This window comes from Scomber scombrus, chromosome 18 (genome assembly GCF_963691925.1).
Source record: "Scomber scombrus chromosome 18, fScoSco1.1, whole genome shotgun sequence".
NCBI lineage: Eukaryota > Metazoa > Chordata > Actinopteri > Scombriformes > Scombridae > Scomber > Scomber scombrus.
This window is the reverse complement of record NC_084987.1, coordinates 7,630,691-7,644,506: the sequence shown is the minus strand read 5'-3', so window position 1 is coordinate 7,644,506 and position 13,816 is coordinate 7,630,691. Positions and strand designations below refer to the sequence as shown.

General features: G+C 41.2%; 1 protein-coding gene across 6 annotated transcripts in view; it reads left to right on the top strand.

Annotated features, from left to right (window-relative positions):
- arhgap23a (Rho GTPase activating protein 23a) overlaps positions 1 to 13,816 on the top strand; it is a 69,548-nt gene that overhangs the window by 10,852 nt on the left and 44,880 nt on the right. For 5 of the 6 annotated variants that reach the window (XM_062438226.1, XM_062438231.1, XM_062438230.1 and 2 more), the window contains exon 1: positions 3,011 to 3,245. The exons of the other annotated variant lie outside the window; for it this stretch is intronic. In XM_062438226.1, coding sequence (XP_062294210.1) covers positions 3,192 to 3,245 — 54 coding nt within the window. In that variant the 5' untranslated portion in view covers positions 3,011 to 3,191. Of the gene's footprint in view, positions 1 to 3,010; positions 3,246 to 13,816 lie in introns of those variants that run through there. 6 annotated transcript variants of the gene reach the window in all.

The window sequence follows — 13,816 nt, the reverse complement described above, 5'->3', positions numbered from 1 at the left end:
AATTGATGTGTAGCGTGAGCACGTATCTGCATGCAATCTGGGATGAAATGTGGACAAACCCCAAGACAGCAGGGGTTCACTAACATCAAATCCTTCTTCCCACAGAAAAAAGTGTCAAGGCACAGACTGATTTATACCCCTGTCTCCTGGAATAGAAAACACATGGAGAGCATAGAGAGAGAGAGAGACCGAGAGGCTGCAGAGATGGATGCTGATCCCAGGTCAGAGAGGATAGAAAGTGTCCAGCTGTGACAACCCCAGCGCTCCTTGACCTCCAAAAGCTCTCTAGTCTCATCACCCTCCTTTTTTTCTTAGGGGCCATCTGCCTCACTCTTCCACCTTAAGACTAGGATACTGCTGCTAAGTCTCTCTGGGCTCTCACTCCGCCACGGTGGATTTCAAGAGCATCTGATATTCACAGAAAACTACTTTGTCTGCCCCTGTATGAGTAACCTGAAGGGGATTTGGGACACATGGCAATTATCCATCTCAAATAGCATCGAGTTGGAGATGAGCGCAGGTCATGAGTAGGACTTTTCGAGCAGTGTCCTTGGTAAGCTTTTGGCAAGGATTGTGTGTCTCAGAGCGGTGCGAGAGGCAGAGGTTAGGTAGCCGTGAAGAAAGAGTGAGCAGACAGAGGAGACATGTTGAGATGGAGGCTGAGTTGGCAGCTGCAGCCTTTAGCGTGGGAAGGCTCCCGTAAGCTGCTTTTTCCCCCTATGACTCCGGTCTGTTTCCCCCCATAGGCAGACAGGCTTTTGAAGTGGCACTCTTTGCCTGCTCTGATACTCGCACCCCTCAGAGTAATAGTAGCCACATGGGCCTCCAGCTTTGAGCCATCAAGCCAACACCATGATGTCACATTTCTCCTTTTTTTTTAATCTTTATCTCATTTCCCCTTTTTAAAAAAACATTCTTCTCACTTTTATTTTAAGAAGCCCTGATTGAAGGTGATGTATACACTTGCTATTTTTAGAAGTGTGTTCACATATATGATGTTGTGTTACTTCTTGGCAGCAGCCTTAAGTTCCTGTTCTATTGATGAGTAAGCTTCCCCTGACTTGATTGATTCACATGAGCATTCAGTTTCAGCCTAGGTGGCTAAAAATACAATTTTGTCAACACTTTTCCGAGAATATATGAATTATAGCCCAGTCTGTCTGGGCGTGGAAGGAATTCTGAATGAATGATTCTTTTAGTCTTTGTCTCTGCTGTGTTTGTCTGTTTATCCTGAGTCACACAAGCAGTTATGCCTTTTGTTGGTGGCAGTGATGATAAGGTTATGAGATTTTCCATCGCATTGTCTAAGCTTGTGGTTTTCTGCTCTTACAGTGCATCGAAATTACGAGGCAGTGATTCAGTTTCGCTGTGAGGTTAACAAGTTGCTCCTTTGACTTCCCATTTTACAACATAAACACCACTCGATCACTAGAAATCATCCTTTACTCCACAGTGTTGAGAGATTGTGGCGATAGTGGAATGAACCTAAGCACGTTTACTCAATTACTGTAGTTAAGTACAACTTTTAGGTAATTTACTTAAGTATTTCCATCCTTTGCTACTGTATACTTATGCTGCACTACATTTCAGAGAGGAATGTTGTAATGTCACTATGTTTATTTGAAAGCAATACTCACTAGTTACTTTCAAAAACCTGTAATGATCCGTACATTTGAATACATTATTATACAGTAAATTGAATTATTCTTAAGTACAATAATTTTAAGGAGCTCCACCTCAATCAGAAATAGTTCTATTAAATTGTTGCTTACATCTAAATGCTTCACAAACTACATTACAATAATATAATAGATAATGTAATACTGGGATGGGCCATTCTGCATAATGAGTACTTTTGACACTTTAAATTAATCTTCGTGATAATACTTCTGTGCTTATTGCTAAAGACAAAGTATTTTCTCACTTGTGGATGTCAAAACATCCTCCATTGTTAAACTGTGGCACTTTAAAGTCTCTTTTTTTTGCTGCCAGCTCATCAGATGACAGATTTGCAGGTTAAACTCAATTTAAACTTGCTTAATTTGTCCTATTCTTATTTAAATTGTACATTTATTTCCTCAATGTGCCGAAATTCAGTTTTAAAAGACTCCCCCTCCCCCCCAACAATGACTTTTACTGACTGTCCTGGTGATTTCAACCCCCCACCACACCTCCCATCCATCACACAAACGTCTTGGCACAGCCAGAGGGAGCCCGCACGCTGTGGGCTCGCAGGGCGGAGCGCATAGATTTACCCAACGCACCCTCCTCTAATTTGACTCCCTTCACTCCACCAGTGTCAAGTCAAACCTGATGCATACAGCACTTCCGGTGAAGATATGTAGCATAAAAGCCTGGACTATGAACTATAAATTAAATGCAAACGTGACGACACAGAGCACATAAGTGATGCTTTTCCCCCATTACACAGGCTTGACATTTAGCTCACTTCCACTAATGCAGTGGTTCCCAAAGTGTTGTCAGGAAATCCCCTGCAAAAAAGGGAATACATTTAATTTCACTATCATTCCAAAACCTTATCAAATATAGGTCCCTGGTCTAATTTGTGTCAGTTTATGAGTGCTTGAAGTGGGGGAAAAAAGAAGTTTGGAAACTACTCTATTAATGAAATGTATAAACTAGGTTTGTGTGTGTAACATGAGCCCATTGTTTGTAAAGTGTTGGACAGTTTACTTCAGGTATTGAACGCTAAATGGAGAAATGTGTGCCCCTTTAAGACGTTTATACAAAGTTTCAAGAATTGCTACAGCGTTTCTCCCAGAGTTTACTCATATTCAGTCATGAGTAATGAGATAAAACCGCGATCATTTACTCACAATAACCCCGCGCCTATTTCGGGCTTAACTGTGAAGGCACGGTGTCCAGACTTCCTGTGTTTTGACGCTGCTGCAGCCAGTTTCCAGGCAGGCCGAGCACAGAGGGCTTTAGTTATGTACAACTGATGCGGTCTGGCGGAAGAAGAAGAAGGAGAGGAGGAGGAGGGGGGAAGCGCACTGAACGGCCCGAAACAACGGGAACAGAGTGGGGTTTTTTTTCTTTAGGGGGAAGGAAGCTGGATAAGTCTTGAAGATATAAGTTTGCGTTTTGACCGGAGCATTGTTACTCTTTTGTTGCTTCTGCAGCAACAAATCTGCCTCTCCTTGCTGCAGCCAAACTGTTTCTGCTGTCCAATGAATGGAGTTGCTTTTTGCCTTGTTGGAATACCACCCTACTCTGAGAACCACGTAAGTACACCACACGGAGCTGACAGCGATAACTTGCTGCTTATGTATCATGATACCTGGACATTATTGCGTTTGGGCGGTCTGGAGTGCGCTGTGGGGCTGGTCAGAGAGCGTGATTTCCTAAGAGGATTAACACTAGTTTACATAGCCACTGTGTACACACACACATACACACACACACCGACAAACTGTACAGAAACCAAGTGTTTGATCAGTGTTTTTCTGTAGCTTTTGTTCACTATTGTGGACGGCAAATGGTGCGCAATCGATGAATGAAATTAGCGGCTGCTTTACAAAAGTGGTCCAGAGTTACATTTTACGCCCCGGTTGTTGCAGTCTTTTGTCCGCCTGTGGCTGCATCAGGAGGCGGACAGGCTGTCAATGCAAACGGGACGTCCCAAACAAGGATCGTGCTTGGAGAGTTTATGAGAATCATTTCTACATCAGTGTTGGCTTTCACATTTATTTGCACAAATAAGTTAACAAACTGGCTAATGAGACTCATTTGACTCACATCTTTCTGATTGCTCCAACACTTAAATACTCAGTCAGCTGCTTATAAAGTGTGAAACTCTTACAAACATGTCATCAAACAATGATTTGACTGTGCATGAAGGTGGAGTTGTCTTCAGTGGTGATGTAACAGCAAATGAAAAGATGGGAAAAGTATGACCTCTAGTCAGTGAACATCACAAGACTTCAAACAGCCACCAGTCACTTATATTTATCTACACTTCTCCTTTATACAACTCCAAAAGATGAATTTGAACCTAAACAGCTGCTTGATATATCCTGTAAAAGCAGTTTTCCCTCAACGGCACCATTCCTCTAAAGATAAACTAAACAGCAGAGATTGTAAAGCTTGTAAAAACCTTTTTATTGTTCCACTGTAGAGGGAATAGTGTTTGCTTTACCTTGTTAAAAAAAACAGGTATATGTTTTATTCCTTATGGTCCTGGTCTGACTCCAGGAATGTGTAGTGAAGGGCTAATATGTCATAGTGAAGTCATGAGGTAAGATATGTCACTCTGGGCGGTGGTCTGCCTGTTGGAAGTGTGTGGGTTGGTATTTTTGCCTGATGGTGCTGCCTGTGTGTGTGTCTGTGTGTGTGTCTGTGTGTGTGTGTGTCTGCTTTGATTTAACCTCAGCGAGTCCTTTGCCATGTGTGTAATGTTGCTGAGATAGCTGATACTTCCTTTTCCTTTCGCCCTTCGCTGTATGGATCTGGTGTAGCGTTTGTGTGTTTAAAAAGCTTATATGTGCCTTATATGTTGCTCCGAACTCATCGCCCTCAGTTGTCACTTTATTTTTCTGTGTAACCATATAATTAATAATTCGTCATGTTTGTTTTTTTCCTCACATTTCCCCTCATTTGCTTCCTTTTTTCTCAAAGCCTGTCTTTATTTTATTGGCTCCTTTTATTCCCTCCAGCAAAGAACGTTTCCTCTTCTGTGGTCACACTTTAATTGAACCTCTCTTTCTCTCGGTTGTATGTTGCTGTAATAGGACCGTTCCTTCAAACATGTTGAATTCACTTTTAAGCCTGTTACGTATCGTCAAACGCTTTGTAGTAAATGTGTAACAACTTCCGTGCCAATAAAACTGCTACTTTAATCAACGGCTACTCATAAAGCTCAATTCTAAGTGTTTGATATCCTCCAGGTTTGACTCTCACTTATCTGTCGGCGTGTGTATCTTCTTACAGACGAGCCTCTATCCTGACCTCAACTTGTCTAATCTCAGTCCCAGACTTATTTCATACCTGACCTTTGACCTGGCATGTCTCAACCAACACTCAGCTCTTATTTAGCACAGCCTTTCTCTGCATGTCTTTTTACTTGTCTTTAGCCAGAGAGAAGAATGTACCTCAGCTTTTTTATTGTACACTGACTGGACTAAATGAACCCTTCTTGATGATACATGCAGGAATATAGATCCACATTCTAATTCCTGAGTGATTCCTGGTGTTTTATTGAACTCTCATCCCTGCAGATAAAGCGATAAAGACCAACAGCGAGGTGCAAAATTACACTAGAATCTGATTAAATGTTTAATTTGACAAAATGAGACACAAACTGAATCAGCCTTCGTGTGTAGATTCAGCATCTGAGCAATAGAGGAAAGGGATGGAAGTGTGTTTGATGAGGCAGTTATTATGGTGACGGTGATGTCCGGCGGGACTGGTTTAATGTTGTTAGCAGGCCCTGCTCTAATGTAGCAGTGCAGGGCTTCGTGGGCGAGATCAATAGAGCTGTTAGTGGAGAGACAGTGGACAGCAGGGTGGGGCAGAGGGCAGGATGAGCAGAGACCCTGAAGTCTAATGCTGCATTGTGCCACGTGACGCCTGAGTTTATTGATGACAGGAAACACGAGACCGTTTTTATGAGAATCTTTAGCTAAGTAGGTTGATGTTAAAGCCCCTCTTTTGTCGCTGTCTTGTAGCAGTTCGCCGATGTGCTTGAACTCTGATACACTGCAGTAATGCACACTGCTGACGACAGGTTTTAGTTATTTTTTGTGCTGATCCTTGAACTTTTCTGATCTGGGAACTGTTTTTACATCGAGGTCCAGCCCCAGAGACCTGCTAATAGCCTCCCCAGGATAATTTGTAACAGTCAATACCCAAACTTCAGTCAGAGGCTTCGTCTGATCCACAAACTGCCTTTAAGTCCACTGTCGATGCCTGCTGATCCAGCTGATCACACGACAACCACCTCAAAAAGGTTGCAGACCACAGAGGCCCATCCAGTCAGCAGGTCCAGGATCAGTCCCTGGTTAACTAAAAACAGCTGTATGATGCTGCAGAGGAAAGCGTTTCTGTGATCAGTAGCAGATGCCTTCACCACGTAGTAGGCACATAGCTCAGATAATACTGCGATGCTTAGAATTTATGAGATTTAAGGAACTTTACGTCCTTCATTCTTTCCATTGGTCTTCGTACAGTTTGTCCCATTTGTGCACTGACTGTACACTCATGTTTTCAAATCTGGGGTCCAGAAAACCATCAAGATGTTACAAAATAAATCCAATAACTGGATTTGTCTTTATTCACTTCTAGTCCTCCAATCTTTGTGTTTGATTTTCTTATTTTCTTGTGAACTACAGTGAATTAGTGTTCACAGCCTGCTGAATTAGGTGGCCCTGAGGTTAAGGTGCGAACCATCAGGTGCAACATTCCTGGGATGTTTTGTTGCGTGTCATTCTTCAACTCACTTTACTTTCATTCGCTGTCATTGTCCATTAAGGCATAAATTAGCCAAAAAATAATGAAATAGATAAATACAAGGAGTCACAAGCCAAAACGTGTAGGAACCAATACTGCATACTAATAGTATTATAACATACTTTCTGTTAAGGACTGAAAGAAGGGCATCCTGATTTCCAGGTAATATAATGAACAATAAAAACACAATAAAACACTGGAAGAATCCAATAAAATTGTAGTTTATTGTATGTTTTTGTTGCAGGTATTGTGGCAGTTTACAGGCTGATATACACAGGTGGTAGCTGATCTGACAATATAGTAGATATATAGATATAGTAAAGGTTATGCAAATATATTTGGCTGCCAGGTAACTGATAAGTATAACACAATAACAAGAACTTACATTTAAGAGTACAGACTAGACCTGCTTTTGTTGTGATTTGTTGCTCTATAAATAAAGATTGATTGATTGATTGAACTAATAAATATACATTAACATTAATATTCTCAGTATCACATTGCTGTGAGTTACTAATTGATGAATTGACCAACTGTTGCAGCTCTAAGTTGGTATGCTGTTTGGACCACAGAAAGTCTTTAGCAATGTCAATGCAGTGGACACGGAGCAGTGACAGTAAAGTGTGCATTACAGAGTGACCTGCATAAGTCTGTAAACACCATTAAAACACATCTCACACCTTAACACCTCCACCCTCGCACCACCAAACACGACACCGTCACCTCCGCTGCATTCCTCCACTCCAGGCCCCAAGACGACAGCTGCACCGCCGCTCACACCTCACATTCACAATCATTAACCTGGAGAGTGTGTTTGTTGACACACTTTAATCACTCTGACTTGCAAACACACACATACACACACACACACACACACACATGGCCAAGCACATGTGTTCATAAACATAGGCACTCCGGCACATAAATGGTAAGATTTACACATCCTCAACTCATAAGCTGTGCGCAGGTGCATGAAAAGTGGTCACACACACACACACACACACACACTAATCTGGCCTCCCCCTCGTGTTTGCGTGAGGAGGTCCTTGATGTTGTGCAAATACAGCGCAGCCATGTGTAGGTAGGCAAAGGACATCAGTCATCATTGACCTTGTTTAGTGGGGGTGAGAGGGGGGAACGGCTGGTGTACTGCAGCTCTGCAAAGCAGGCTCGCTTCTGTTGCTAATGGCTCTTTATTGATCTCATGTCAGTCAGTCAATTGGTCTTGCTCTTTCTGTTTTTCCATCACATGTAAAACTATTGCATAAATTTGAATTATCATGATTCTATTTGTTACTAATGAGAAATTACGTATTTTTGGATATTCTGTATCAGCTTGTTCCATCAGTTTAAGTAAAATATTGAAACCCAAAGGTCCCATGTTTTTACAATTGCACCATTTCATCAAACAGTAATATTGTAGATGTTTTGTGCAGAATTTCTTTCACTAATTTCCCCAAATTTCAGTCTGGTATATTTAGATCTGCAACTATTTTTTTTGATTATCCAAGTTTAGTTCAAATTTCAAAGATATTCAATTGCAAATGCAAAACATTCTCAAATTTAAGAACCTGAAAGCATCAAATGTTTGACAAAAAAGACTTCAACAATTCAGTTGATTAAATATGTGTTGTGGATGTATGTAGTATCTTCTTTTGAAACTCTGGGATCTCAACTATAATTCAAAATATGTGGCTGCGGAAGTGTGGCTGCACAGCATAGCTTTGTGACGGGTGACCCAGTTGTGGGTCAGCAGGGTTGACAAGGTTAATTAGATTTGTTTAGGTTACTGCGAATGTGTGGTCGATTAGATGTGCACAAAATACGCTCATGTGTAATATGAGCAGGGGAAGTTATTTCTAAATATTCTTGTCTGAGAGAAGCTCAGGAGGGCTGTTTTTCTTTTATAGGAATCAAAAGACAAAGAATGTTAATAAACCAGTATAACCAGCCACACATTTTCCAGTAGTCGTTATTGTGAAAATGTCAACACAGATAAAAGAACGCGTGAATATTTGAATACAGTTTCTCTCATTCTAGATGTACTTTATGACACATATTGTTCAGTATATATTAGCTGGATGTGAAGTGAACCTGTCCAGAAGTGACAGATGCAGTACCCAGTCATCTCGCTGTCGTTCTGGGAGCCTCTCATCGTCTCTTGGTGCATTTCATGTAGCGTCTGACGCCTGGCTGCTGGGAGGTTTGGTGTGAAACAAAGCCTCTCTCAGAAACAGATGAGAGCTAATTAGATTCAGCCTGTTGATGGTCTGGCCTGCGTCAGGGCCTCTTTGTATTTGTGCCTGTACAGATCCTGTGTTGATATGTGTGTGTGTGTGTGTGTGTGTGTGTGTGTTGTTTCTATGCAGGAAAACATGTTGCACAGTACAGTACGTGAGGGGCCCCCTGTTGATATCAGGCTCAGCACATTGCAGGAATGAATAACAGGTCAGGTCTTGTTCTGAAATGCAGACTTGACTCTGTCTGTATCTGTCTGCAGGATCAGCCTGAAGGCAGCGAGGCAGGGTTTGAATCAGGGTCAAGGTTCAGAGGTTAGGGGCCCCCCTCGTCACACACTTGGCCCCCGGTATGGAGGCTAAAGAGGCAGGAGGGAACCCCTTGTTACTGTGTGCAGCAGGGGCCACAGGGGTTAAGCAGGGGCTGCTATTTGACTGATCTCCATTCAGATGATAAGATCCTGCATCTTGTTGTGTCTTTCTCACGCCTTGATATCGACCGTGCACATTGTTTGACTTGGGTTCTTATCATGTTTTCATTTTTGTGGAAAGAACCGAGGATGAGAATGACTGAGAATTTCTATGTTCAGTAAGCTGAAAAGCGCACTGTGTCTTCCTCAAATTTGCTGTGCAGGCTTTTAAGGAACAGCAGGGATTGCACTGGAATGTGAGAAAGACAGAGAAGGATGGGGTCGGGAAGAATAGGAGGACAGACGATAACGAAATAGAGAGAATCCCGATGAGTCATGGGGGGAGAATGATGGCTGTGTGACAGCCAAAACACAATGCGGCAATGAAAAGTGAAGGCATGCAAAAAGTTGGATGGTTCTCTATTCATAACCTGCATAGAAGCTGCCAGATATTTAACGCTGCTCTAATGTGAACCACAAGTACAAGAGTATTTGCTCGAGAACAATGTTAGTGTTGCCAGATTTGCTTGTTTTCCACCCAGTTCGGCTACTTCTTATTTGATTGGGTGAGTAAAAACAGTTTCAAGATACTTTGGGATACTTTTTGAACCATCTGGGCGTTTTTTTGTTGGTTTTACTAAAAGTTAGACTCTATTCCAATCCCCTATTCTTCCAGTTACCACAGGCCTATTTTTGAGACTGACAAGGACCAATGCAAGGCTGAAACTTTTCTCTTCCACTTTAAATTGTTCATTCTGTTATAAATCTGTGAGAAAGAGTCTTTTTTTTGTTGAATGAAACTTGTGGAGATCATGTTTTAGTATGGTAACTTCATTTTGGTACACGTATACATGTGTGTGTGCTTGAAATGTCCCAAATAAAAAGCTGGACTACTTTAATGACTGGGCAGGTTTGAGGCTCTGATTGGGTTACTAGTGTTGGTCAAATCCATCGATACTGACTATAGTTGTAGCACAATGCAAACTTACTTTATATTAAAAGTTTGTGAAGTTGAATTCATTTAAAGCCCAGAAGACACAACAAGATATCTTAAATAAAACAGAAATAACATTGCATTTAATATCAGGTCAACACATTGTTATGATATTATCACAAACCGGCTCGAGGATGGACAAAGGAGGTGAAACCAAATGCAGTGCAACTAAAAATAGATTAATCCTACATAACTAAAACATAAATGAAACTAAACACAACCAAAACTAAACATGGTGGAAGCCAGAGGAGAGAGGACAAGTGACTGAGTGCTAACCAGCTGTCAATCTGAATCTCCCTGATGACCCAACTCTGCCCACCAGGCTCCTGCAGGGACAGGACAAGGAGTCTGTCCTGAGATGGTCGTCGTCATTTATATTTTAGTTCAGTAACTTGTTTATTATTGGTGGCCTCCAACCAGGGACTACAAATGGAAATAAGCTTTTAGCCATATTTGGTATAAAAATGTATTGTGCATTGTTCCTGTTAAATATGCAATAAAAGAAAACAAATCGTATTGTACTGAAACAGATGATCTATATCATTTAGTTGTTGGGCCTACAAATAATTTTACAATTAACTCTCAATTAAAAGTCATTTGTTAAGAGAAAAAACGCCAAGCATTCACCAGCTTCTCCCTTTTTTTCTTTCTTTGTAAATGTAACATCTTTGGTTTTGGACTGTTGGTCTGATAAAAACAAGGAATTTTAAGACGTCATTGGCGCTCTGGGGAATTCAAATGTTTATAGACTAAACAATCATATAATCGAAAATAGAACTGACAGATTTATTGCTAAGTAAAGCAATCATTGCCTTAAGCCTTAAATAATAATCGTGCACTGCTTCAGCTAAAGCATTACTGAATTTCTTTCAGTGCTGTTAGTGTGAAAAGATTTGTTTTATGGGGTAAAATTATTCATAAGGAAAAGGTCATAGTCATCTACTTGTTCAAAGAGATTCACTACGTGTTCTGCTCTGGTTTTTGTAGCTCAGCCTGAAAGTCGTTAAACAGAAGAGGAAGAAGAAGAAGAAAAGGAGTTGTGAGTGGTGGACATCGGATGATGTTTCCTAACTGTACCATAACTTTCCAATCAGGGAGGCTCCTCTTGCCTTGTTTATACTGTACATGGCAGTCGGCCAGCCAACTTGCATCAAAGCGCTATTTGAGAGTTGATGAGCTGTGAATTGCAGGTCAGACAGTGAATTGCTGTTGTTTCATTGGATTTCGTGAGCTGACTCACTGACCTCAGTCTCTACTTCCTAAACAAGAGTGATGCAGTGTGAATGTATGTCTTTCTCTCTATTTGTAAGCAGCAGTCTGACAGAGAGAGAAATAAAGAGGGGGGGGGGTTGTTTTGACATGCAACATCACGGGACAGAGATTATCGAGAAGCTAATGAGGAGCTGTGGATGCTGGGAAGAGATAGAGCCTTGTGGTTTTCCTGGTCCAGCACAACACTGCTTCTGTTTACATGCTCACTCTCTCAGATTCAGGATAAAACTGCTGTTTTTGTTTGTATGATCCAAGATGTCATCTCTCTCCATTATTTCACAGGCGTTGTAGTTTTAAAGGAATAGTTTGTTGTTTTTGGGAAGTGCGTGTTATGCTGCGTTCAGACATAGAATAGACAAAGAATACCATTATTGGGCGTGACAATTCATCATTTTAATCCACATAGATAGAAAGATTAGTACCACACTCCATTAAATACGAAGTTTGAGCCAGCAGAGAATTAGCTTAGCTTAGCATAAAGACTGGAGGTAGTTTTTATGCTAACCTGACTCTGTTTCAGCATACCAATCCCATTATGTTAAATCTTGTTTGCTTCATCTATACACAACCACAGACACATAAAACATAGACAAAAAGTTGACAGACAGTTATATGCTTTTGACTATATCTTGGGAGTGACTTCCTGGTTCTTGTTGTTATAGTATGTGGGGTTGCGAGGCAAAAAATGGCATTTTTTCGCCTCTATTTTTATTTGTAAATCACATTCACGGAGCAGCATAGACCATCATGGTAGACGTAAGGAGTTAATATGATTCTGTTTAAGTTTTGGAGCCAGAGCCGAGTTTTACATCCAACATATCAGATGTTATATTATGTATAGAAATTAAGTTCAGGATGCAAAACTTACAAAAGGTGGCATTATAAAAAAAAACTGGTCACATCCATGTCTGTTTCTGTAATTAAGGACAAATTTGTGTCTTACTTACTACAACAAAGAAGGGATTATAGTAAACTAGCCATACGTCTAAATGACTCAGCTACTCTCCATACAATAGTATCTTTGTAAGTTTTTTTCTGAATTGTGTATGTAAATGCATCTAGCTCACAATAATAAGCCAACCTGCATAAATCCTGTATTTTCCAGGATACGCACACAGGTGAACACCTGTATCAGTCACTGTCACGGTCTGCTTCAGATCTATTTGCATTGCACAACATCAAATGTTACTCTGTTTGATCATAACACGGCAGTAAGCCTCTCGTTACTCCACATAGATTAGATGTCTGTCTGTTAATTGCTGGTGAAATATACAGCAGTTCTTTTTAGTTTGTCAGTTTGCTTGAAGAGATGTTCAAAAACTCACTGCTTACCTCAAGTATCACCTCAACCAAAATACGGTACATGCAAATACAGTCACTGAGCTGTGTTCTCTCTCCTATCTCCCTCAGTTTCTTCCTCTCTGTTTCTACCATCCGTGTTGATCAGATTGTTTTCCCCCCTTTTAATCCTTTTATACCTTCCCCCAATTCCTAGCTTTCTTGTTTCTTCGTTTGCTGGCTTTGAGCAATTACTCTCTGCTTTGATCCTCTCTTTGCTGCCTTCTTTGGTCATCTCCTTTTGCAGGGGGACTCCCGGCTTTTGCTTTCATTTTTCAAACCCTGTCTGAATGTGCACCCGAAGATGTTTACATTTTGATTCGGCTGTACTTTTTTTTTTGAAAATACCTCTCTGAGCTAAATGTCATCCGCGAAGCAGTAAAGCTTCCTCTTGTAGGTTTGTGCCATAAAAGGTTTGTTTCTGTATGATTCTCGTGTATCCACCTCCCTCTCTATCTGCTTGCTCAGTTTACAGAATGAAAACTAACAGTACACTATGTTTCCGTTAGCGCTCCTCTTTGCTCTAAGCAGTGTATCTTCCATCTGAATAGCAGAATGAGACCATATGTGTGTGTGTGTGATTGTGCGTGTGTGTGATTCCCATGTCAACAGTCAAAGTCATTTTCTGTCTTCCCATTGGGCAACTGCAACAGAGAGACAAGCGAGACCACAGCAAGTTGTTTCATCCCTTGAGGCTGCACATATGACCTTTTCTTCTGGGGTGAGACAAGTCATGAAACCACAGAGGACGGTTTCTATCTGCGGGGTGAACTATCTCAGACTACAGATATCTCTGCAATAAGAGGCGGCTAATACAGAGTGACAGAGGCTAAAGACACAGAAGCGGCATCAGCATCGGCTTGACATATGGATCTCATCAGTATATTAAACATACGAAGGGCAATGCTTCTGGGACTGGCATAAAAAAACAGTGAAAACACAGACACCAGCAGCATCCCTGTCCTCCAGAGTTGTCCTTCTATACAGCTGGGTTTTACAGTCCGAAGAGGATCAACAGGAAGGAGAAGGCAGATGAAATGATAGCGTGGGCCGATCCTCCTGTATTCAAAACATACCGTTCAGTATCTGTGTATCAT